This window comes from Colletotrichum costaricense (genome assembly GCF_030867565.1).
Source record: "Colletotrichum costaricense strain IMI 309622 chromosome Unknown Scaffold_5.1, whole genome shotgun sequence".
NCBI lineage: Eukaryota > Fungi > Ascomycota > Sordariomycetes > Glomerellales > Glomerellaceae > Colletotrichum > Colletotrichum costaricense.
In genome coordinates, this window is record NW_026848234.1 from 1,314,732 (window position 1) to 1,338,820 (window position 24,089).

At 53.8% G+C, this 24,089-nt stretch overlaps 8 protein-coding genes across 8 annotated transcripts, besides 1 other annotated feature; 4 read left to right on the forward strand and 4 right to left on the reverse strand.

Annotated features, from left to right (window-relative positions):
* Nucleotides 1-680: 680 nt before the first annotated feature.
* On the forward strand, nucleotides 681-3,188 carry CCOS01_05591 (neutral trehalase; the record flags this gene model as incomplete). Its single annotated transcript, XM_060453769.1, has 5 exons — nucleotides 681-824; nucleotides 927-990; nucleotides 1,053-1,177; nucleotides 1,246-2,987; nucleotides 3,041-3,188. 5 exons carry the CDS (start codon nucleotides 681-683, stop codon nucleotides 3,186-3,188), a joined length of 2,223 nt encoding a protein of 740 aa, XP_060315541.1.
* A 2,292-nt stretch (nucleotides 3,189-5,480) lies between these two features.
* CCOS01_05592 (isocitrate lyase) lies at nucleotides 5,481-7,269 on the forward strand (the record flags this gene model as incomplete). The annotated part of the gene is made up of 3 exons (XM_060453770.1): nucleotides 5,481-5,867; nucleotides 5,931-6,826; nucleotides 6,912-7,269. 3 exons carry the CDS (start codon nucleotides 5,481-5,483, stop codon nucleotides 7,267-7,269), a joined length of 1,641 nt encoding a protein of 546 aa, XP_060315542.1.
* A 786-nt stretch (nucleotides 7,270-8,055) lies between these two features.
* On the forward strand, nucleotides 8,056-9,437 carry CCOS01_05593 (FAD dependent oxidoreductase; the record flags this gene model as incomplete). The annotated part of the gene is made up of 2 exons (XM_060453771.1): nucleotides 8,056-9,173; nucleotides 9,242-9,437. 2 exons carry the CDS (start codon nucleotides 8,056-8,058, stop codon nucleotides 9,435-9,437), a joined length of 1,314 nt encoding a protein of 437 aa, XP_060315543.1.
* Nucleotides 9,438-9,507: 70 nt separating this feature from the next.
* CCOS01_05594 (uncharacterized protein) lies at nucleotides 9,508-11,506 on the reverse strand (the record flags this gene model as incomplete). The annotated part of the gene is made up of 5 exons (XM_060453772.1): nucleotides 9,508-9,609; nucleotides 9,697-10,022; nucleotides 10,084-10,505; nucleotides 10,565-11,070; nucleotides 11,126-11,506. The coding sequence occupies 5 exons, from the start codon at nucleotides 11,504-11,506 to the stop codon at nucleotides 9,508-9,510; spliced, it is 1,737 nt and encodes a 578-aa protein (XP_060315544.1).
* A 627-nt stretch (nucleotides 11,507-12,133) lies between these two features.
* CCOS01_05595 (uncharacterized protein) lies at nucleotides 12,134-16,343 on the forward strand (the record flags this gene model as incomplete). Its single annotated transcript, XM_060453773.1, has 5 exons — nucleotides 12,134-12,416; nucleotides 12,475-13,417; nucleotides 13,470-14,798; nucleotides 14,848-16,282; nucleotides 16,335-16,343. The coding sequence occupies 5 exons, from the start codon at nucleotides 12,134-12,136 to the stop codon at nucleotides 16,341-16,343; spliced, it is 3,999 nt and encodes a 1,332-aa protein (XP_060315545.1).
* A 241-nt stretch (nucleotides 16,344-16,584) lies between these two features.
* CCOS01_05596 (leukotriene A-4 hydrolase/aminopeptidase) lies at nucleotides 16,585-18,592 on the reverse strand (the record flags this gene model as incomplete). The annotated part of the gene is made up of 2 exons (XM_060453774.1): nucleotides 16,585-17,470; nucleotides 17,532-18,592. 2 exons carry the CDS (start codon nucleotides 18,590-18,592, stop codon nucleotides 16,585-16,587), a joined length of 1,947 nt encoding a protein of 648 aa, XP_060315546.1.
* A 625-nt stretch (nucleotides 18,593-19,217) lies between these two features.
* On the reverse strand, nucleotides 19,218-19,823 carry CCOS01_05597 (uncharacterized protein; the record flags this gene model as incomplete). The annotated part of the gene is made up of 2 exons (XM_060453775.1): nucleotides 19,218-19,468; nucleotides 19,499-19,823. The coding sequence occupies 2 exons, from the start codon at nucleotides 19,821-19,823 to the stop codon at nucleotides 19,218-19,220; spliced, it is 576 nt and encodes a 191-aa protein (XP_060315547.1).
* Nucleotides 19,824-21,299: 1,476 nt separating this feature from the next.
* Nucleotides 21,300-21,377: a sequence feature (Short protein (CCOS01_05598, KAK1530495.1) was converted to a misc_feature.).
* A 700-nt stretch (nucleotides 21,378-22,077) lies between these two features.
* CCOS01_05599 (uncharacterized protein) lies at nucleotides 22,078-22,482 on the reverse strand (the record flags this gene model as incomplete). The annotated part of the gene is made up of 1 exon (XM_060453776.1): nucleotides 22,078-22,482. One exon carries the CDS (start codon nucleotides 22,480-22,482, stop codon nucleotides 22,078-22,080), a length of 405 nt encoding a protein of 134 aa, XP_060315548.1.
* Nucleotides 22,483-24,089: the final 1,607 nt, after the last annotated feature.

Genomic DNA, 24,089 nt, shown 5'->3' on the forward strand with positions numbered 1-24,089 from the left:
CCTATGACGACACAGGAAATTACATAGACACGACAGAGAACCCGAACGAACTTCACTTTCGCATCTCCGGCAGCTATTCCGTCCCACGTCGGAGAGAAAAGTGTTGCAGCCTCTATTAGTACGAGCGCACATTCTGCAAACGTAAGGTACCAAAAAAGAGCAACAGAGCAAAAGGGTGCTAACTCGTTGGTTGTCAGCTGCAGAAAGCTGTGTACCTTGCTTCAGCTGCAACCCTACCTACCCGTACCGACCGATACCTCCCTCCCACCTTCACCTACCTGCTTTTCTGCCTGTTGCGCCTGCCATTTGGAGGTACCCTGATTGCTTGGCCCAAGACCTGAGACCGCATCAGCCAACACATCCCGCACGCCGCCCTTGTCTCTTCCCACTCATATTGGGGTCCTCGTGACACGGATTCCTACACACATCAATTTCCCCCCATTCTCTCATCGAGCCAACTCCCTACACCGCCCCAATCCTCACGTTGCCGAGTATCTTTTTTTTTCCCTTCCTGTCGTTCGATACTCCTACAAGTTCGACTCCGGCCAGCTCGGCGTATACCCTCGCTTGATACCGATCCAGCGACCTACATCTCCCGTCACAAGCAATTGACTCAGGTCTTTTCAGCTTTCCCACCTTGCCAGCGATCGCCGCGAACAACCCCGCTTAACCCGCGCACAATGACTTCTCCGACGAGTCAACGCCGCCCTCGCGGTGGCAGCGAGGACCAAGGCAATGGTGTCTTCGACGATGCGAAAACCTACTATACCTCAGAGGAGCGCCATGTCAACCGTGCTGGACCTCGAACCAGAACCTACTCACAGGTACGTTAGCCACCCCTGCTGATACCGCACGCCTGACCGCTTGTTGTCACCCATTTGGAACCATTTGTAGTAGCTACTAATTCTATTTTCTCTCTTCTTCAGAACAGCTTGTTCCAACAATTCGAGCGCATGGGACTTCGCGAGCCCTTCCGAAGAGGCAGTCACGGTCAGTCCACTCCTGCTTACGGTTCTTTGGGCTGCTGATATGCTGACTTATGAATCCTCTAGACGAATCCTCAAACCTTGCGAACCGAAAATTCCTCATTCAGGTAGACGAGACGCTCAAGAGCTTGCAGGCTCAAGAAGATACCGATGGAAACATGCAAATCACCATTGAGGACAATGGTCCCAAGGTATACCTATGATTCCCGTCGCCCACTGTCCAGGAGGAGACAACGAAGCTAATGCTGATGCGACCCAGGTGTGGTCCTTGAGAACTGCTGCCTCCGCGGGCCACAACCGTTTCGATGTCCGAGGAACCTACATGCTTTCCAACCTGCTGCAAGAGTTGTCGCTTGCCCAACAATACGGCCGCAAACAGATCATCCTCGACGAGGGCCGCCTGAACGAGAACCCCGTGAACCGATTGTCGAGACTTATCAAAGACCACTTCTGGGAGGGATTGACGAGAAGAATTGATGCTTCGACCGTGGAGATTGCAGCTAAAGATCCCAAGGACTGGACCGATGACCCACGTCCGCGTATCTATGTTCCTGTTGGAGCTCCGGAACAGTTCGACTTCTACACCAAGGTGGCTCACGACCGCCCAGAGATTCGGTTGGATGTCGTCAGGCTTCCCGAGGTCATTACGCCTGAGCTCGTTCGCGACATGAACGCCAAGCCCGGCCTTCTCGCCGTGGAAATGGAGAAGATTAAGGATCCCAAGACGGGCGAGGACACACTCAGGGGTCTTCCCTTTGTGGTGCCGGGTGGACGCTTTAATGAGCTCTATGGCTGGGACAGCTACATGGAGTCACTTGGTCTTTTGGTTAACGACAAAGTCCATCTGGCTAAATCCATGGTGCAGAACTTCTGTTTCTGTATCCGTCACTACGGCAAAGTTCTCAACGCTACTCGCTCCTACTACCTCTGCCGTTCTCAGCCCCCCTTCCTCACCGACATGGCCCTCCGCGTCTACGAGAAGATCAAGCACGAGCCTGATGCCAAGGAATTCCTTCGCACGTCTATGCTCGCCGCTATCAAGGAGTACCACAGTGTCTGGGTCGCTGAGCCGCGTTTGGACCCCGTGACTGGTCTCTCGAGATATCGGCCTGAAGGATTGGGTGTTCCCCCCGAGACGGAGGCAGACCACTTTGTCCACATTCTCGAGCCCTACGCCGAGAAGCATGGCATCACCTGGCAAGAGTTCGTTCAGGCCTACAACCACGGCAAAATCAAGGAGCCGGAGCTGGACGACTACTTCCTGCATGACCGAGCTGTGCGTGAGTCTGGCCACGACACCTCCTACAGGCTGGAGAAGATCTGCGCCGATCTTGCGACCATTGACCTGAACTCGCTTCTCTTCAAGTACGAGACTGACATCGCCCGCACCATCCGGAACGTCTTCAACGATAAGCTCGTCATCCCTGACGAATTCGCTGTTGGACCGCTCAAGGCTGGCGAAGTGGTTACTTCGGCAATCTGGGACCGTCGGGCAAAGCGCAGAAAGCTCGCCATTGACAAGTACCTCTGGAACGAGGAGGCGGGTATGTACTTCGACTACAACACCGCCAAGAAGGAGCAGTGCGACTATGAAAGTTGCACCACTTTCTGGGCCTTGTGGGCAGGCGTCGCCTCTCCCAAGCAGGCGGCAGCCATGGTCCAGCAGGCCCTGCCCAAGTTCGAGGCCGTCGGCGGTCTGCTATCAGGCACAAAGAAGTCTCGTGGTGAAGTTGGCCTGGAGCGACCTAATCGCCAGTGGGATTATCCCTACGGCTGGGCTCCTCAGCAGATGCTTGCCTGGACTGGACTTGTCCGATACAGCTTCAACGAGGATGCTGAGCGTTTAGCGTACAAGTGGCTGTTCATGATGACCAAAGCCTTTGTTGACTTCAACGGAGTGGTCGTCGAGAAATACGACGTTACTCGACCAATTGATCCTCACAGGGTCGACGCAGAGTATGGTAATCAGGGTCTCGATTTCAAGGGTGTCGCCAAGGAGGGGTATGTTGTTTGTGTCCGTGACATTCTGTGATGATTTTGCTAATAAAGACTAGTTTCGGATGGGTTAACGCAAGCTATGTGTATGGACTGCAGATTGTCAATGCACACATGCGGCGTGCTCTTGGAACGCTTACCCCTTACGAGACCTTTGTGAAGGCCGTTGAAGAGAACAATGAGAAGCAGCTTGCCGAGCTTCTCTGAGTGACTCTGGCGTGGTCGGGAGACGAACCTACACATAACGTACACGATGGGCCATGAAAAGCACGACGAAAAGCTGGTAAAAACGGTACAGGACCTGTTGTCGAGTCTGGGTCGAGTTGGATTGGGCTGGAGAGGGGTCTGCATTTGCCCTCATATCTTGCCGCGGTACGTCGGATATTGGAGGTTGGGAAAGGAGTTTGCAAAGGACTGACGTTAAATGGAAGATGCATGACCATGCCTTTCGACTGCATCGAGACACGACTGCATCGAGACACGAATGAAGGGATGGGCAGGGTCTGGTAGACTGTTGAAAGAGGTTAGACTGGCTGCAAAGCCAAACCAGATATCCACCCAATGCGATCCAAACTTGTACAAGTTGACGTGACAAGATGGTGATATGGGACGAAGTGACGGGGAGGGATACGTTCGGCACGTGTCGATCGGACAAGTTCCGTGACAGCAGGCAGATTGATCAAGCCTCATTGTGCTTTTGGAGGTGTGGCAAGAGGCTGGCTTGTGGTGCGTGGTGTGAGGTAACCTGGTATTAAGATAGGACATGTGACACAGTGAGTGACAGTAATGTAGGAAGGATACTACAGGTACTCGGTAGGTATTGAACGACTCAAGGAGGAGGGTAGGGAGATTCCGGAAGCATCTTCGCAACGGCGGCTGGATTCGGCGAGAGGTACAGAGTCGACCTAAGGGCCGAGGTATCTCTCCAAGTCTTTCCCGCGAGTTGGAGAAGCTGAGGCCAGAAAGTGTGACGCACACCAGGAAAGCGTGATCAGCTCTGGGTTAAGCCGGCGCCAATGGAATGGCTGCCGACTCCGGCACGGTTTCTTCACATGCTCGAGAGCCGCCGCTACCCCGCGCAACAGATTTGGGGGAGAGTTGGCAGCAGCTTCGACTTTTGTACTCTGCACTCCAAGTAATTACCAGACGGAATTTGTGTTTTTCAGTTATGTTTATGGAAAAAAAAAAAGGGAAGGATGAATCGGAGCACTGAGTACAATACCAATAACAGACGGACGGAAGCATGGCGTTGCAGAATCTCGGGAACCGGCAGACGTACGGGAACTGCGTGCAGTCGGGTTGCAGAATGTTTTCCCATGGCCCGGCTGTGTTGCTGCTGCTGCTACTGCTGTGCTTTCCCCAGAGCCCAGCGTCCCCAGGTACGGCGGTACGGTACAGTAGCGGGAGGAGGGCATTGGTATGGCGGGGCACGGCGGGGGACATGCAAGGAGCTTCGGCAACTCGGCCAATGACGGCAATGAGGAAAGACTGGCTGCGTTTCGCCCCAAATCCGTCTTCCCCTTTGAGCCGAATCCAGACCTCTCGCCCGACGTCACCCCTTTCTCACACTGCCCGGTCTTTAGTGCAGGTACACTTACAGATTGACTGTCAGACATTCCGCTACCAATTCCTACCTACACTATGAGACCATCTCAGTCAGTTGGTCAGTCAGTCACTCACTCACTCACAGCGGAGAGCATTCATTCCGCTCCCCCACACCAGGCACTCCAACAAGGAGACGCCACCATTACCTATTCTCCTCTCTCTCTCCACGGAACAGACCACGAGGAGAAGCAGGGTCATTCAAAAGTATCTGGTACTTGCTCCAGGAGCTTGTTCCGAACTATTTTCAGCTTCCGAGGTTTGTTTTACCCACGGTCCTGGCACCCAGCCAAGATTTCGTTCGCCCTACCAAAGACCATAGACACACCACTCACCTTATGCTTTCCCATGCCAGCAACCGTACGTGACTGGCTGGGTGAATGGAGGGCTGGGCGAGTCACCCTCACCGCGTAGAGCGTTCTTCACACTGTCCATTGACTGGCCTGGGCCAGAGGTCAGAGGTACAAGCCTCGAAACAGATGTAAGACGATTGGTCCAGGAACGCCTTTTGGCCGAACACTGCCGATGGCGGCCATGGCCTAGCTTCTGCTTGCCTACTTGCTTCTTTATTCTTATGCTCTGCCGTGACCTCTTCTCTTTTTTTGCTTGTGACTCCTCCAAGATTGACTTTCTTTCTCCTCCTCTTCTACCTCTCCAAGCACCATCATCTCTTCCCTCGAACTCGTTGATCACTTGTCAATTGAGTTGTGAATAGCATCATTAGTCTGGTGCTACATTGTCTTGTTCCTGGTCTGCCAAATATCTAGGTATTCCTGTCCAACCTCGATTCCTACATACCCCTCCATCTCGAAGCATATCGTCGCCGAGAAATCTCCGCTACAAACCCTCACAATAGCGTCATCTTTCCCACAAGTCTAAAGCTACACGTTGCCCATCATGGCTGCCAGCAACATGGTCAACAACGCCGTGGACCCGAACATCGAGGATGACCTGTTCCAAAAGGAGGTTGAGCAAGTCAAGAAGTGGTGGAGCGAGCCGCGATGGAGACACACCAAGCGATCCTTCACCGCCGAGCAGATTGTCTCCAAGAGAGGCCACCTCAAGATTGAGTATCCGAGTAACGCCCAGTCCAAGAAGCTCTTTGAGATTCTCGAGAACCGCTTCAAGAACAAGGACGCCAGCTACACCTACGGCTGCTTGGAGCCCACAATGGTCACTCAGATGGCCAAGTACCTCGACACCGTCTACGTATCTGGATGGCAATCATCGTCAACGGCCTCGGCCTCGGACGAGCCCGGCCCGGATCTGGCAGACTACCCTTATGTGAGTTCTCTACCTTGTCAGCCACTGTCCAAGGAAATACCCATAGCTAACCTGCCTTGACAGACCACCGTTCCTAACAAGGTCGCCCACTTGTTCATGGCCCAGCTCTTCCACGACCGGAAACAACGACAGGAACGCCTGAGCGTCTCTAAGGAGGCTCGCGCCAAGCTCGCCAACATCGACTACCTGAGACCCATCATCGCCGACGCCGACACGGGCCACGGCGGTCTCACGGCCGTCATGAAGCTCACCAAGCTCTTCATCGAGAAGGGCGCCGCCGGCATCCACATTGAGGACCAGGCCCCCGGCACCAAGAAGTGCGGTCACATGGCCGGCAAGGTCCTCGTTCCCATACAGGAGCACATCAACCGCCTCGTCGCCATCCGCGCCCAGGCCGACATCATGGGCTCCAACCTCGTCGCCGTCGCCCGCACCGACGCCGAGGCCGCCACCCTCCTCAGCACAAACATCGACCCCCGCGACCACGCCTTCATCCTCGGCTCCACGAACCCCAGCCTCCAGCCCCTCAACGACCTCATGATCGCCGCCGAGCTGGCCGGCAAGACGGGCGACCAGCTCCAGGCCATCGAGGACAACTGGCTGAAGCAGGCCAACCTCAAGCGCTTCGACGAGGCCGTCGTCGACGCCATCAAGGCCGCGCCTCTTTCCAACAAGGACGGCCTGATCCAAAAGTACACCGCCGCCGCCAAGGGCAAGAGCAACAACGAGGCGCGCGCCATCGCAAAGGGCATCCTCGGCGCCGACATCCACTTTGACTGGGACTCCCCGCGTACGCGCGAGGGTTACTACCGCCTCAAGGGCGGCTGCGACTGCGCCATCAACCGTGCCATCGCGTATGCCCCCTACTGCGATGCCATCTGGATGGAGAGCAAGCTGCCCGACTTCAAGCAGGCGCAGGAGTTCGCCAAGGGCGTCCACGCCGTCTGGCCCGAGCAAAAGTAAGTACACAAGTCCAGCCTCGGAAAGAAAGAATCCTCTTGGTAAATAGAAAAATTGGGTTTACTAACTTTTGGTCTTCTCCAGGCTCGCTTACAACCTCTCGCCCTCCTTCAACTGGAAGACGGCGATGCCCCGCGACGAGCAGGAGACGTACATCCGCCGCCTCGCGTCGCTCGGCTACTGCTGGCAGTTCATCACCCTGGCGGGCCTGCACACGACGGCGCTCATCAGCGACAAGTTCGCCAAGGCGTACAGCCAGCAGGGTATGCGCGCGTACGGCGAGCTCGTGCAGGAGCCCGAGATGGACTCGGGCGTCGACGTCGTCAAGCACCAAAAGTGGAGCGGCGCGACGTACGTCGACGAGCTGCAGAAGATGGTCACTGGCGGCATCAGCAGTACCGCTGCCATGGGTAAGGGCGTGACGGAGGATCAGTTCCACTGATTTTCGTTTGAACAGGGGGGTGATGGAGATATTGGGTTGTGGTGTATGTATGAGGGAAGAAGAAATGGATAGGAGGTATCTAAGATGCAAGGATGTTGTTTCTGTTGGATGGCAGGTGTACCTATTCAGAATGGGTTCAGGGTCGGTAGCACGTCTATGAATTGTTCGTTTTTAAGTCCATGATGTTGATTGTGGTGTGGTAATTGTTGGTGATGGGATGCAATAGCATCTACTCGGCAAGCGGTCCCCGGGCAGAAGCCGACTGGACCCACAACAGGGACCACCCAGCGGGCCAGCACCAGCCTGTCCTGCAAAGAGAGGCCCGTAAATTCCAGTCCCCACAGCTCCGACTCCGGAAGCCCGACATGACGGCATCCAATGGCACCAGATTGGCAAATCCGGGCCTCAACGGTTCCCACCTCGGTAGACGTTATTCTCCTTTCTCATTTGCTTTGCTACTTGTGATGAACTCCACGCAGCCCCCACCCAGGCTGTTGGATGTGGAAAATGTGGGTACGGAAACCGGTCCGTCCCCACACCAGCTTGTATCCCATCGGACCCTGCGCCGACGTTGATTGTTGAGATAAGTTGATAGGTATAACATGAGAGAGTCGCACGTCGTTGAAGAGCTCACTCATCTTGGAATAAAATCATCTTTGATTACTCTTCTAACTCTATCATTGTGAACTAGAGACAAAGAAGTGAGAAACTTCAGCTGGCGTTTCCCTAAATCTTCTCACAACCTTACTGCATCTCATCCACCATAAAAGCCACACATCTTACACAATGGCATCCAAAGACTCACCAATCATCATCGTCGGCGCAGGCGTCTTCGGGCTCTCCTTCGCCTACGAACTGACAAAGAACCGCGGCTACTCCTCCGTCACAGTCCTAGACCGCTTCCTTCCGCCCGTCCCCGACGGCAGTTCCGTCGACGTCTCGCGCATCATCCGCACAGAGTACGCGGACCCCCACTACGCCGCCCTCGCCACGGACGCCTTGCACGGATGGCAGACGTCGGAGCTGTTCGGCCCGCACTACCACCAGTCCGGCTTCGTCATGATGGCCGACGAGCGGGAGGGGCCGAGCGCCTACTTTGACAAGTTCCGCAAGTGGGAGAGCGGCGGGAGGCCGACCAAGGAGTTTTATGCGCCGCCGCTGGTGGATGTGGAGGTGAAGAAGCGGTATAAGGGCGTGCAGGCTGACTTGAAGGATTTCACGGCCACGTTGAATGCTATTGGTGGGTGGGCTGATGCCGCGGGGGCGATTAGGGCGCTCGCGGGGCGGTGTACGCTTGCGGGCGTGTCGTTTGTCACGGGGCGGCACGGGACCGTCGTCTCGCTCGAGAGATCTGGGAACAGGGTCACGGGCGTGAAGACGGCGGCGGGGACGACGCTGTCGGCGGACAAGATCGTTCTCGCGACGGGGGCGTGGACGAACCGCATCGTCCCCGGCATGGGACACGCCATGTCGGCTTCGGGCCAGCCCGTGGGCTTCATCCAGCTTTCGGCCGAGGAGGCGGAGAGGGTGAAGGATATGCCCGTCATGATCAACATGAGCACGGGCGTATTCTGCTTCCCGCCCACGCCCGGGACGAACTTGCTCAAGCTTGCGAGGCACGGGTGGGGTTTCGCGACCGAGGTTGAGGTTGAGGAGGGCGGGGCTGGGAAGAGGACGATTTCGACGCCGCGGTTGAGGGAGAGTAATGCCGCGTCTGGGTATTTGCCGCAGGACGCGGACGAGGATCTGAGAGAGGGTGTGAGGTTGTTCTTCCCTGAGTTTGCGGAGAGGGAGTGGTGTTATAAGAGGATGTGCTGGTACACTGATACCCCTGAGGGAGACTTTATCGCGGACTATCACCCGGATTTCGAGGGCTTGTTCTTTGCGACTGGTGGTGCTGGACAGTGAGTATCTTCCTCCCCTTTGGGGTTAACCCCTGATTTGGTGTTATTTGCTAACGTTGAGGAATCAGTGCTTTCAAGTTCCTTCCGGCTATTGGCCCGCAAGTCGCTGATAGCTTCGAGCGTAAGCCGTCTACGATATTGCGGGAGAAGTGGAGGTTAAGGCGGCCCACGAGCAGCGAGGAGCCATTTGGGTTCTCGGGAGATGGCAGTCGTGCTGGGCCTTTGCTGCGGAAGCTTTCGGTACAGGAGCAGTCGAAGTTGTGATATGGTTTATTTGGGCAGGATTCTTATGACATCACTGAACATTTAGTGTGGAAGTTTTAGAAACATGAAATTATCTTCTAAAGCAACGCACTATGAAAATTACAATGAACCAACAATGAATCCCAGCTTGTATGCACCTATTTACAAATTTTGCCCACCATTGGAAAATGTTCTGAATGCTACAAATGAACCCCAGACCAGCCTGGAAGTCTTACCCAAAGAGAAACCGTTGCGTCTCGCGCTCCAAGGGTTCTAATACCTGTTCCTCTATCGACCGCACGAATTCCGCATTCTCAAAGGACGCGTCCGGCTGCCTATAAAAGTGAAGGCAGTACTCAATGGCTGTTTTAAAACCAAAGGATACCTGACCATCGTTGATTCGTTCCTCAAGTACCCTTGATGCAGTGGTATAGCTTGTTTCTTCATTTGGTAAGCCATCGCGGCCCAAATCGGGTTGCTTCGTCATATCCTCCAGAGGAGTTCCACAGTGAATCTCTAGAAGCATGACACCAAGAGAGAGCATACTTTGACGACTGCAGAGTATCATGGAGCTGTCAGAATTCTGGGGTGGTGGCCCCGCCTGAGCTACTGAAGAAAGTTTAGCCAAACCACAGCGAAAGAACTAAGAACCAGGAGGTGGACATACCTGTCTCGTACTTGTAGACCAAGTACGGGTGCTTGGCATCTATTTGAGAGTTTCCATCGCCCTTAAGACGCAGAAAGACAATATTGTGCCGGCTCCATGGTTCTACTAGCCAAGGTGTTTTCCCAAGCTGGATCACGGATGAAACCAGAGTAACCGCCAAGCACAGCATGTCTCCCATTCCTAATCGCATTGTATTCGTAGCCAGGAACTTGTCCAACGTGATTAAATCTTGGGCGAGATGACGTTGCTGTGTGTCCACCCCGTAGAGTCCTCGCATTACATCTGAAGAATCTAAATCTAGTCCAGTCTGAGGGTGCATAGCTCCTGCAATCGCAGAGCAGATGTCGTCGATTTCTAAAGCCGGTGGAGCCGGTGGAAACGAAGGCCCAGGCATGGCAAATCTTATCTTTGGTATCTTGGGACTACTCCGAAAATTGAAAATCAGGAAAGTTCAGTATCTCGAGATTGGTTGCGCAGATACCTGGTTTCTGGAATGCTTTCACCAAGGACACGGATTTCCATATCGAGCCAAGTTTTCTCCTCGACTCTCGGCAATGCAACTCCGAATCGTTCCAAATTCCCCCCATCTTTGAGGAGACCTTGTCGGTGAATTCGTTTTCGGTGTAGCCTTTGTTCGAGGAGGAGGCCTGCCCGGTGGCAGTCGTGTGTTCCACACCATCTCTTATGGAGGCCTCTGTGTAGCCGAGAGGCGTTCTGCTGGATGCTCTGCAGCGGGGCAACGAACTGAATGCGGGCTTTATGGCACAAGCCTTCGTCTTGCTGGAATTGGTTTATCTTATATGCCCCCTGCAAAAGATTACGCAGATCGGTATTGAACTTAGTGATTGCTTGGAGCTTTTTGTCCACAGATCGCCTCTTCATGGTAAACTCGAGCCGTTTCTCAAACCTGAAACGCTCTTGAGGGTCCTGAGAGTTCGAAATGGGGGGGTTCGAAGAGATTATGATAGCAAGCCCTAGTTGCTTTACCTATTTTGAAGCAATTTAGTAAAGGCTCAACAGGTTCGAGACGTCTGGCTCGGACCTTGTCTGAGCCACTTATACCCAGCTTGGCCACGATACCGCTCAAAGTTTCACCGAGGTCCTCCAATAATCCCATCGTGGGTCCATATGCACTTCCTAGCTCCTTCGTGAGCATGCGTGTGAGTGCTTCGCTCTTCCAAAGAGAATGCTGCGAGTTCTTAATCATTTGCTCCAGCTCTTCTTCATTGACAGCACGAATAAGTAGTAATCGCATGTTTTGATCGTATGATGCGTACTCTATATGCAGTCGTCTTATAATCTTGTCGTAGTCTTTCTTGCCGTGAAAGAATGCCTCTGCGGAGTCCAGGAGAGTCTTGCGATGCTCATATGCTGATATAACCAGAGGAATAGCGCCGAGAACCAGCCCCGCTATTTCGGCCATCCTGAGCACATTGGAAAAGGCGTTATCTATGCGTTCTCAGACGAAGAGTGAGAATGTGATGTAGGAAATGAGTCTCATAGTCTGTGTACAGCTGATAGCATAAGGAACTTCTCGATCTCGTTTGGAACTCGTTGGTTCTATGTGGGTTTGAAGAAGCGACGTCTCCTTACGAAGTGGCGCTGGAAGGTGTTCTGATGAACGTCTGCCGCCGCAGCCTTGCAGCAACAGCAATTTGAGTGGACAACAGTGCCGGCATAAAAATGATCAGCAGTTCCAATTGGAGGCATTGTTAAATACCCCTCTTTCGACTTCGTGCCATTTTCGGCTACCATGTTGGCCGCAGCCTGATCGTACAGGACATAGTTTCACATCTGGTTCTTCCCCAAAGACAAGGCATGCTCCCCTGTTTGCTACATATAACTCTCTCAGCAACTGCGTGGTAGCCAACCCTCATCGATAAGCAATCCGATACCCGAACATCTGTGGCAAGCTCAAACGTTGAACAACCGGAAAGCCTCTTATCTGGTCACCTGTCCAGGACTTAATTGGAACCTCCTCGTCGTCGAATAGATCAGCCTCTACAAACGCGAAGCATCAGACAATCCGCTTGTTTTCTTGACAGGCAGTATGGAGGCACCTCCAGCGTATCCAGTAGCGGCAGCTAGCAGGGCATGCATGCAGTCTTTCAGATGTCTGATAGCGGTATTAGATCAGCCAAACCAGCAGTCGGATGGGAAGCTGGATGTTAGTACGGTGGAAGCCCAACGTGATCGGTTCAAAATATGGGCGGCCAATCTCGGGGGACTACAGTACGGAAGGGCGTCTCTCGATTTCCGCCTGATGGATGCACCTCTTTTACAGAATGTGGTCTTGAAATTTCTGAACGAGCTGAAAAGAGTTGTGAGCGAAAGTATGTTGCTACTATCATAAAACCCGTTGGTGGTGTAGGATCTGATTAACATAACTAGGCACCGAAGTTATCGAGGGAAAGAGGCAACCAAAAGAGAACATTCTGAATGTGACTCCGAACCACCCTGAGATCCATGAGGACGACTCCTCTGATTCCAGCAGCTTCTCCGAAGGCCTCGAGACAACTGCCGAGGATGTCTCACAAACTGAGCTGGGTCAGAACTCGGACGAAATCGATGATATTATCTCATCGCTGGTGAAGATCTCCTTTCGCATCAGAGGCATAAGCTCTAGGGATTCGCAGGCGGCGCACAAAGCCACGATGCACAAAGAGTTCATTCAGGATGAAGAACTGAATACTGTTGACGTTTTCTCAGTGTACTCTGTCTTCGACCGGCGGCATGTAGAAGAGTGGATTCTCCATCTGAGGCAAAGTCCCGAATCGGCGGGCTCTCAACCCCAAACACCTCCCCGAATCACCTCGGATGAAGTCCATCACGAGGAAGACAAGTCACATATCAAGCCAGTGACATTCGAAGACAGTGATATCAAACTCATAGAACGCTGGAGCAAAGCGACAACTGTCAGACGTCGTGTTTTGGCTTATTGGCGAAGACATGCTCGGAAGTTGGCTAAGCGTGACCATGAACCGACGCCTCAAAGAGATCAAAACAGTAGTAGCCTGACACCGGACACTATCGATTCTAATCAGACGCCCATGAATCCTCCTATAGTCTTGGAAATGACGCATCCGGAATCGCTGCCGGCTCCCAGCTCCAAGGGCGGTACACTTCTATCTGTAACGGAAGCCACTCGGTTGCCAAAGCAGATGGACATGGCCGACGCTTCATCAGTTACTTCACACTCGACATATTTCAGTGAAGAAGGCAAAAGCACCGATCTACCAAAGCCACCGAAGCTGAAAAATAGGGAGTCAGAGTTCACTTGCCCATACTGCCATGTACTTTGCCCCAAACAAGACACGAAAGGCAGACATTGGAGGTCAGTCATCCCAACTTATCCCCGGGACTCACTCAACTAATAAAATTCGTAGGGATCACATTATGCAGGATCTTCAACCCTATCAATGCACCTATCCAGACTGTCGAAGTGCCGACATGTTATTCACTAGTAAAAACTCATGGATCGGACACGAGTCTCAGGACCATCGGAGGGTTTGGAGGTGCTCCGAGCATCTAGGCCTGTTCAAATCGATGGAAGACATAACCCATCATTTTGAAGTATCGCATACCACTCTCGGAACTACACAGGTCCAGGAGATCCTGAAACATGCCCATTCTATCACACAAGACTTGCGGACGGAATGCCCCTTTTGTCAATCATCTGGTCCGTTTGAAGAGGATCTCATAAGCCACATGGCTTCCCACATGGAACGACTCGCTTTGTTCTCAATACCAAGAAGCGCCATCAATGATGATGACGACGATATATCAACAAAAGGTGGTTCCGGAGTAGCTCAAGGCGGAGGATCTGCAGCATCTCTCAAGTCGGTCAATCTGACCTTCTCTGATGCAGGCTCCTTACCCTCATCTGTCTCTGACCCTGAGATGACAGGTTCCCAGGCCATAGAGAGTTCTGATGCCAAGCTCAAACTCGATGGTGCACTCAAAAAAGACGCCCGCAGCGAAGTTTGGGACTGGCTAGCTCCAGAAGACCACACGCTGAAGTTTGACTCCTATATCGGTAGGCGACACCCAGGCACCCTTAAGTGGTTCTTCGAATCGCAGATATACCAATCCTTGATCTCTTCTAAGAGGAGATTTCTTTATCTCCGGGGCCTACCAGGTGTTGGCAAATCTGTCTTAGCAGCTGCGATTATTGACGATCTAAGGGGGCGATTCGAACGTTCCGGGTCTCGTATCGCCTACTATTTCTGCTCTTCCCAACGTCAGAACCGGGCAACTGAAGCTTTGCTTCGAAGTCTCACAAGGCAAATCCTCGAAGGAGTTCCCGAAACACCGAAGCTTCTCCGAACCTTTCACCAGAGCTATCTCAAAGATGGAAAACTACCTTCAGTGCCAGCTTTACTGGACGCTTTCGTGGAAGCTGCGGATCATGTTTCAAGTCTTTTCATAATCATAGACGGCTTCGACGTTCTGAGAGGCGATCAAGTCCTGAAGCTGTCCAAAGTCCTGAACTCTTTATCAGCTAAACCCGACAAGAAAGTTATCGTAACCTCCAGGTGTATCAATTATGTCGATCGGCAGTTTCGTAACTGGCCAGTTATGAATGTCAAGGCAGCTGAGGAGGACTTGCGAAGTTACGCCAGAGCAGCGACACTTCGCAACGAACCCCAAAAATTCCTAGAAGCGGTCAACTTAGAGGAGGCAGAAACGCAAGTCGTACAATTCTCCAAGAATATGTAGGTTATATCCCCTCAGCCAACTCAGAACAACCACTCATGGCAACAGTTTCGCATTCGCGACAATCTGTCTCGAATTTACGCCTACAGAATGGATGACAAGCGCCGTACCTGGCGGGGAACCACAAAAGATGATTGACAGCTTTTACATAGCTGAAATGGAGCGCAACCCAAACTCATCAGGGTTCACAGCTGCACTTGAACTCCTGGCATGGGTCGTCAGATCTCCGACCTTATTGAACGTTGCAGAGATGAAAGAGATTCTTCATTTGCAAGCAAGAGCAGTGGAATACTCGGCCAGCTCCGAGAGAGATGTTGATCCAGATCAACTTTATGACCTGGAAAGGCTGCTGTTCTGGTGTTCGGGGCTTGTCGTTCTTGCGCAAGGCGACGTGCTTCGACTTTTCCACCCTACAGCAAATGATTACTTCACCCGAAACCAAAAGGAATGGTTTCCGAAAGCGGCAGAAAACCAAACATACCTCTGCTGTGAATACCTGACCAACGCCACTGACGGAGGCGAAAGCGCGAACTGCAACCTCCAGTATTACGAGACGAATTTTCGATTTTTCACTCACGCTGCTATTGCTTGGGGTCGTCACGCGTTTCAAGCATTTGAACAAGAGGGAGGACTGAAAAAAGGCAGATTATACAGAGTGGTCAGAAGATTTCTTTCCCGTGGCTGGAGAGTCCAGCATGTCACCGAGGCCCTTTGGAAAAATATCAAGTTGATTTGGAACGGGAGCATACATAAAAGTTTTTCCCTGCACTGGACGAGGCTTCAACTGGCGATATACTTTGGGCTCACGGACATCGTGACGGACTTACTTCATGAACATGAGCTTGATGCGAAGGACTTGATTGGAGAAGGAGACAATTCGCTGGTAGCCCTAGCCGCAGAGTGCGGCCATATGTCAATTTCGACCCTTCTGTGGATACGTCTGAACTGGGAGCCGTGCGCACTCGATGACGGTTTGTTGGGAGCAGCCCGCGGAGGCTTCAAAAACATTGCGGTAATGGCTATGGATCACGGCGCAGATCCCAGAAAGCCAGCGCCGTTGTGTGCTGCATCTCAGTGTGGCCATGAGAACATTGTTCGTCAGCTGCTGGATACGGCCCCAGATTTGGTCAAATTGACGCAAGAAGAGCCATTGCGCCTCGCCATCAAGAACGGCCACTCGAGCGTCGTTCGGTTATTATTTGAGCGGGGGACTTCCATGCCTGCAGACGCCAGAAAATTGCTACTCGATTCCATCCAGCGAAAGGATATGAACATGGTTCAAATTCTCCTGGAGAAGGAGCCGCGACTAGCCAACGGCGATTCTGAAGGGGGAACGACGCCTCTCTTCCTTGCAATTGATCAAGACGACGTTGCCATGGTCAAGGTTCTGTTGAAGTGTGGAGCGAGTGTTCTTGAAGAGGACGAAGCTGGAAAGACGCCGGCGTATGTAGCGCGAGAAAATGGTCAAAAAGAGATACAAGATGTAATAGAAATATGGGAAAGGAGAAGAGAGAATAGATGAGACGCTGCCGTAGGATGCTTAGATGATGGAAGACGGATCGAAGTCCTAGTAAAATGTGCCGTCCATTTGAAGCGATCATAATCATCAACCCAAACTAGCGATGATATGATCTAACCTCTTGCCTCGTTGGTACAATCAAGAGCGAACTTGAGCGACCTTGGATTGAACGGGAAAATAGACACTTCTGCAGTGGAAAATGAGGCGTTCTTCGGAGATGTTTACCCACTTTTTGTTAAAGGCACACACGATTAAGAAGTTTCTATTTACACAAGACCAAGGTCCTTCTCCACCATACCACGGCAAATGGGGTGGTAAAAGTCCCTATTCTTCTCAAACGTCTTGAGCGCAAGCTCCCGGTCAACCTTGTTGAGCGACCGGAACAACGGCCTCACAAACTTCATGCGGCCAACGTGGCCCAGCAACTCCGCGGCGCCCTGGTACGCGGAAGAGTCCTCGGCGGCAAGCGCAATCTTGTAGTACGCCGTCTTTAGCTCGGCGTTGCGCGACGAGACGAGGTCGTACACGGTGCCGAGCAGCTTTGCGCGGTCAGCGGATAGAGGAGACGGGAACTTCTCGATCGTCTCGAGGAGGACGAGCTTTTGGTTTCCGGAGAAGGAGGCGACGTCCTCGGCGGAGGGCTTGAAGGACTCGTCCTTCCAGTTCTCGGCCAGCTTGTAGCAGACATCGGCCAGGGTGGTGTCGAAGACCGGCTTAGGCGGGAGACCGGGCTGGTAGAACCACGTGTCCCAGTCGATGGAGGCGACCTTGTTCTTGATCTCCTCGTCGCCGAGGCCGTTGAAGAAGGTGAGGAAGGTGTCCTTGAACTCGAATGAGTCGAGGGACTTGCGGGACCACTTTGTAAAGTAGTGGGGGATGAACTTGTCAAAGGCGTCCATGCCGACAAGGCGCTCGAGATAGTAGAGGAAGTGGAAGCCCTTCTCGTAGGGAACGGTGCTGAAGGCATCATCGGGGTCGATGCCCTTGTGGTTGATGATGAGCTTGGTGAACTCGGAGTCGGCGCCGTTGAGAGCGACAGCGTCCTCGAGGGCCTTCCAGCCGATGATGGCGGAGAAGTCGCGCTCGGCGTCACCATGGACAGCCATGCCGATACGGCGCTCAAGATATGTTGTCCAGCCCTCATTCAGCCAGCTACATGACGTCGTCAGCACCTCCTTTGTCACGAAATGCAACACACCAGACTCTCACTTACAAGTGCTCCCAACTGCAGCTGGTAACCAAGTTTCCACTCCACGAGTGACTCAGCTCATGCGCAATAACATCAACGTTCTGCTTGTCGCCACTGATGATGGTCGGCGTAGCAAACGTGTAAATCGGGTTCTCCATACCACCGTAGGGGAAACTGGGCGGCAAGACAAGAACATTGTATTGGCCCCACCGGTAAGGGAAGACAAGCTTCTCCGCAACTTCCATGAACTTCTCCATGTCGTTCTGCAGCTCCCACTGCGACTCCTTGAGCTCATCAGGCCCCGTGGCAACGATACTCCGCGGTCCAATAGGCGCCGTGGCGATGTCACCCGATGCCAGGGCGAACAGGTACGACGGGATGGGGACCTTCTGCTCGAACCGGTAGACCGTGTTGTCACCCTTCTTCTCATTCTTACCGGAGCCCTCCACGAGGACACCGCTAGCGACGACAGGCAGAGGCGAGGCGAGGACGAAGCTGTACGTCGACTTGACGTCCGGCGTGTCCTGACAGGGGAACAGAGAGCGGGCGTGGATGGCCTGGCACTGGGAGAACATGTACGGGTGCTTCTTGTTGCTCGTCTGCGCGGGCGTGAGCCACTGCAGGGCGGTGCACTTGTCCGTGGTAGCGAGGTCGACGTCGACCTTGACCACCTCGCCCTTGGCGGCGCCCTGGGGCACAAAGACGTGCAGAGGGGCGCCGTACGGCTCCACGCGGTCCTTGAGCTCCCATGTCGAGGTGGCGGCGTTGACCTTGACGCCCGAGATGGAGAGGAAGCTCGAGTCGAGGATGATCTCCTTGCTCTGGCTGTCCGTCAGGGACTCGAGCTCGAGGGTGACGGAGCCCTTGAGAGACTTGTCCTTGAAGTCGATCGTCAGGTTGGCGGTGGTGTGCTTGGTCAGCCACGCGCCATAGTTTGACAGGGTGTTTGGGTCTCTGTTGGTCGAGGTGGTGGACGCCATCTTTGCAGTAGTGCCGAAGGCGGCTGCGCGGCTCTGAGGGCTCGTGAGGCGGGTGAAGCTTGTTCTGATAGGAATTGAACCCTTTGCAAGAAGGGATCGCCACATGTGTGTAAAAACTTGCTGACTTTGCGGAGCTCCAGTTCTCCAGAAATTTGATGTCCTTCAACTCCTCCTCTCGTGATGTTGTTGGTAGCACTTGCCACATTCGGACTAAGGTAGAGGGGTAGCTTCAGCCACACGTGGGACATGAAGTTCAGCCACAGACGGTTAGTTCGGCAACGGGGCAAGCCACATACCTCCAGCCACACTTTATCTGGATCTGTCATGGAAGCCACGAGTGCTACCTTGGAGAGGGCGACTGTTTCTATCCAGCCCCCACCTCACGTTTGTTTCACCAGGTGGTAAACCCTCGTAAAGTAGTCTTCAGCATTCATTCCAAACGTCCCAAAGATGCAAGAACTAGGCAGGCCAGGCGGACGATTGCTTGCCATCTCTCTCCATCTACAGAGTACGAAGTGCCCTTCTCAATCGATCAAATGCCGAGGCTTGAGCACGACACCTAACGGCGCCATCGAGATGGCCATCCCTCATCACTCAAGATGAGATCCAACACCCACATCAAAGGCCGGACCATCGGCTCTCCTGGAAGCCTTGGCTATCACTCTTGTCTCTTAAACTCCAGGCACTCCAGGCACACCCAAAACTCAACCGTCGATAAGCTCACGCGAGCCTAGCACGGGGCATCTTCCGTATCAATCTCTCTCTCTCTCTTGATTGTCTTCGAACTCCACACGAACCTGCAAAGCTGCAGACCCCAGCCAGAACGGAGCTGAACGAGTGAACCGCGACCAAGACCAACATCCTGAAACGGCGCTGCCTTTCCCCGGGGATGGGATCTCCCTGCGTGACGTATCCGTACCTGGGAGAGAATCTCTGGGCCGTCTTCGCACTCCGGGATACGGGGATTGCCCAAGCCGTTCCTTGTGCCTGCTCGCCGCCATCCCGACTTATCTTTTCCCTCTCCGCCCTGGCCCCTGGAGGCTTGTCCTGCGTTTCTGTTCCCCAAGCCACCCGTCACCGTCCACCCCTTTCTTTTTCGGTGCTGCCGCATGAGATCATACACTCCCACATACCTTCGTACAACACTGAGAGAGGGTTTGTCGACAATGGCCTGGAACAAGAAAACTTCTCTCCGTCCTTTCCGGGGTGAGAAACCGGACGAAAAGTCTCCTTCTCGCCCACCCGGCTCAGACCTCGAGACCTGGACCTGGAAGTCGATAACCCCCTTACTGCGTAAACAGTATCCGTAGATACTTCGACAAGCAGTTCGTTCCATGTTCCGTGTGGCCGATCTCCCTTCTCACGAGGGGTTTCGGAATTCACAATCAAACAAACTGCTCTCAGCGGAGGGTTTTCTTCCACGTGCGTGCATCAGGGGAGAAAAGAGTGAGAGATAGAGGATAGAAAGGCAGGGCTCCAATAGCCGATGATGATGCTGCTGGGAACGATCCGACAATGGTCACGACTCCAGGAGGGCTTCGAGTCCTCCTGAAGCTGGAGCACGACGCGTCAGAAATACAGCCAGCCGTCGTTTGAATGTGGCCGTTGCTCCCCGATTCAGTTTCCTCCTCGCGATGCAAGAGGTCGTTTCTGCTCATGGTGTCGTGGCAGCAGACCTTCCCACCTCCCCTTTCCCGTTCCCGTCAACACCCTCCTTTTCGTATTCCACCCGGCCCGATCTTTGTATCCGTAGACCCCTTCCCGCATCTGGGCTGCATCTGCATCTGTCTACATCCGCATCTAAGACAAGAAAAACTGACACAAAGTTCTTCGTGACTGCAGAATCTGAGATGGTGGCGGGTCTGCAGCCTCACCTTCTTTCTCTCTTTTTTTCGGCCTCCTGCCTGTTTCCGCTTCCACCTCGTGAACAAGGTGGCCCAACCGCTCATTCCCCATTCGCCTGGACCGGTTCGCACTTCTCACTCCTACTGCGTACTGTGGCACAAAAAAGGCGTTCCCAACGGGGTATCGCAAGAGGACAGGGGTCGGAACCGTGGAAGGGGTTGCTCTGCATCCGCGGCCGTGGCTACTGCCCCTCGCGGTCACACCGGCGGCGCGGCATGGCGTGAGTTGTGGATACCAAGAGGTTCCAAACCCAGCTCCGGGGGTTGGCAGACTCGAGGAAGAGAGTGGGAGAGAGTCAAGGGCTCCTCCTCCGGCTAAAATGGGTGGATGCGAGATATGTGACAAGACCTGCATCGTGACGGTTGCCACGGGTATGCCTATCGTTAGGCGAGAAAAAATCCCACTGAGAAAGCCCACAGGTAGAGGCCGCCGCCCAGCAAAGACACCACCTAGTCCAGTCTCGTAGTGTACTTCGTACGAATACGGATACCCAGGTGACAGTCGTTACGTATCCGGGTATAATCGCTTGAAGCCTCCCAATACGTAAAGGTAGATACTGCCCGTCATTTCTCTTTTGCAATATCGCTTCTTGCGACTAAGGAGAAATAAAAGATCCATCCTCGTACTGGGCGAACATCTTCAAGGGCGATAAACTTTCCCGAGTGGAAAGCTTAGTATAGCAAAGGATATTGAATATTCTGCATCTTGAGACCCCTCCCCGAAGGAAAACAGACCGCCAAGCTTGCGGATACCAAACGGCCTCTCAATCTCAATCGCAGAGATCCATGCCTCCATCACCAATAACGGATCCGTCTTATTCATTTACTCAGGGCCCTCGGAGCTTGAGCCTTGGAGGGGGGAGCTGGGAGCCGTGGGAGCTTGTCCGGCCACCCTTACCCCACACTTGATGGGGGCGCGCTGTCACCCTGTCACAACAGGAACCCACATTCTTCTGGAAGCCCGTGTCCAACCGGAGTCCAAATAGCCAGCAGGGGTCTCGCTCGTTTCTTCGGTGGAAGGGGGAGGGGGGAAAGGGGATGGTTGGAGATTGAAAGGGGCTGCAGCAGTTCTTCGTTATAGCGCTATATGTGGCGTTGCCTATGATAAGATGCGAGCTATCGCGCTGGGAATATCCGTACAGTTTGTGCAATATTTGCCGATATTTGCTTGGGCTTCCTTCGGGGGGGGGGGGGGGGGGGGGGGGGGGGGGTGTGGTCTGGGGGTGGGGGGGTTGGGGTGGGTGGGGGGGGGTTTGGGTGGGGTGGGGGGGGGGGGTTGGTGTTGTTGGGTTTGGTGGGTGTTGGTGGGGGGGGGGGGGGGGGGGGGGGGGGGGGGGGGGGCGCCTGAGAGGTTTGTGAAAGTTAAGCCTGCGATGGGTCGGGCTGTGCAAGAACAGGTGCGCTTCCCTCGTGCCGTCGTGAAACAGCCCGAATGTATGGCTACGGGCTTTTAGACAATGCAGTATTTGGTCACGGTTGTTGACGAACAGGAGATGACCTCGTTCCTGGAAGACGGGAACGATTGTCTCGCTGGCCCAGGCTGGTGCAATGGGCGTTGTTTGGCCTGGGCCCCTGGGCTTGTAAGCTCTGACAAACGAATGCTTGGAAACTCACTGAGCAGCAAGTAGGCAAGGCAGTGCAGGGGTGAGGCCATGAAGGTTCGCTGAATGCTGATTCTATCAAGGCCTAGAGGCTGGACTGCTGAATTGCTGGAGGGCATGCTCTAACCTGTGAGTCTGTGAGTCTGTCGCAAGCAGTGATAAGAGCCACGAACAGGGTGTGAAATGCAAAGCGATGCCGTTTTGGAGGGCCAGATTCCGCAGCGAAGGACTTCGGCCATGGAGGATGCGCCGGAGGATGGGCACCTTTCGAGTATGGACGCTTCATCCCCGACTTGATCTGGCCCTCTCTGTCTACCACGTTGGAGGGATCGCGGTTTCGCACCACTGCAGGTGCGTCGTGACCTTGCCCTTGAAGCTTCATGGACCAGCAGCAACCGCGGAGCGCACCCGTTGAAGCCAAGACCAAGAAAAGGGGAGCCAGTCTGCCAGTGTCGGCCTGCCCCTCCCAGCCTAGCTCATCTTCATACATATTGGTGGTAGTGGTGCGGCGTGGCCGAGCTGTGACTGGATAAGGGCCCCCCCAGATCACGCTGGATAGCGTTTTCCCAAGCAAGAGGGACGCTAACAATTCAAGCTTAGCAGGGAGCGTTGCCGGAAGCCAGGCTCAACGCGTGGCTTTTCTCACTCTTCCTCTTTTTCTTTGCGTTGGGGCCCGAGGGGAGGGATTGAGCATCGGTCTTGCTCCGAAGCGGGGGTGGCCGGCCGAGTTCGCCAAGAGAGGGGCCAGGAGGACGGTGCTTCTTGCAAACCTCTCTAGAGACCGCCAGAGACCGGATCGGTGCCGAATGACCGAATACCGGATATGAAAGTGTGGGAATACTGCCCGAAAGGTTAGCCTTGATCCTGCGCCGGGAGGGCTCGGTCTGGCACCGAGAGCCATTGCGAGAGGGCCGTATGCGTGGTAGAGATGTCTAGAAGGCTTACACTGCTCGTCGGAAGAGGCCCGTGTTTGAGCGTTGCGTGCTCTGTCAACTCATGATGATGGCACGCATACTGCTACTGCAAGCCGCGGTCTGTTTGTGCGTTGCCGTAGATTGCAGCAATGCAATGTAAGTGAGAGCCTTGGTAGGACAAGGGCCGGGGGAGCACAAGTCCGATCGCGTTTTCCGCGCTAAGAATTAAATGAGGGGCACCGACAAGATCTTGACATGACAGCCTGGGAACGTTGGCCAAACTTTAACCTCGGGTTAGTTTCAGGCAACAAGAGAGAGGAGGGAGAGTGTGGGCGAGTCCATGGTATCCGTAGCTTGAGGATTGAAGGGTCTCGCCTGACGTCTATTCCCTTCATCTCCACTAGTCTCTGACAGTACTACAACTCCCACAGCGTGTCATGGTGATTGCAAAGCGATGAATCTAATGGTAACTCGTCATTCCTGTCATGGCTGTCGTCTATCGAATGCAATGCCTCTGCAAAATCAGCTTGTCTTACGGGTTACGAAGTCGTTGCGGTGTTGTTAGTTGACAAAGAGAAAGGGCCTGTCAACCATGTGGCTCCGGCATTTGCGCTGCTGTAATCGTCGGAGAAAATTGGAAACTTGGATGTGATTGACTGCTGATCTCTCCCGAATATGCCCGTTGACATGCAGGTCCCGAGACGGGTGCCAAAGTCAAAAATATACGACGAAATAATACTCCGCATGTTGATCCCTTTTGTCATGGGCCACCGGCATCCATGTCGGGACCTCTCAGGGAATCTCCCCAACTCTTCAACGTGTGGTAATCTCGCCAGGTTAGCATCTCTAGTCCGAGACTGCGGCCTACCAGGGGCAAAGTTGTAGGGTTGGCTAGCCGCTCAAATCTGCGCCCAATTGCAGTTTTGTCAAGGGGTTTGCCACGTTTTGCAAGTTGAGTCTTGACTCTTGTGCCATACAGTGATGCTTCGCCCTCAACCTTTCGTGACAGTGTTTCTAGGGGTCGCATCCCCCGGCTTCGCAATTGCCCCCCCCCCCCCTCAAGCAGCTCATGAATACTACCTTCATGTGTTGGTAGCCTGAGTCTCGGGGCCTCGAGGTGACGCCGTTCGGGGGCTAGATACTCAACATTGGTCGTTCCCCCATCGTTGGCCTTGCCTCTATG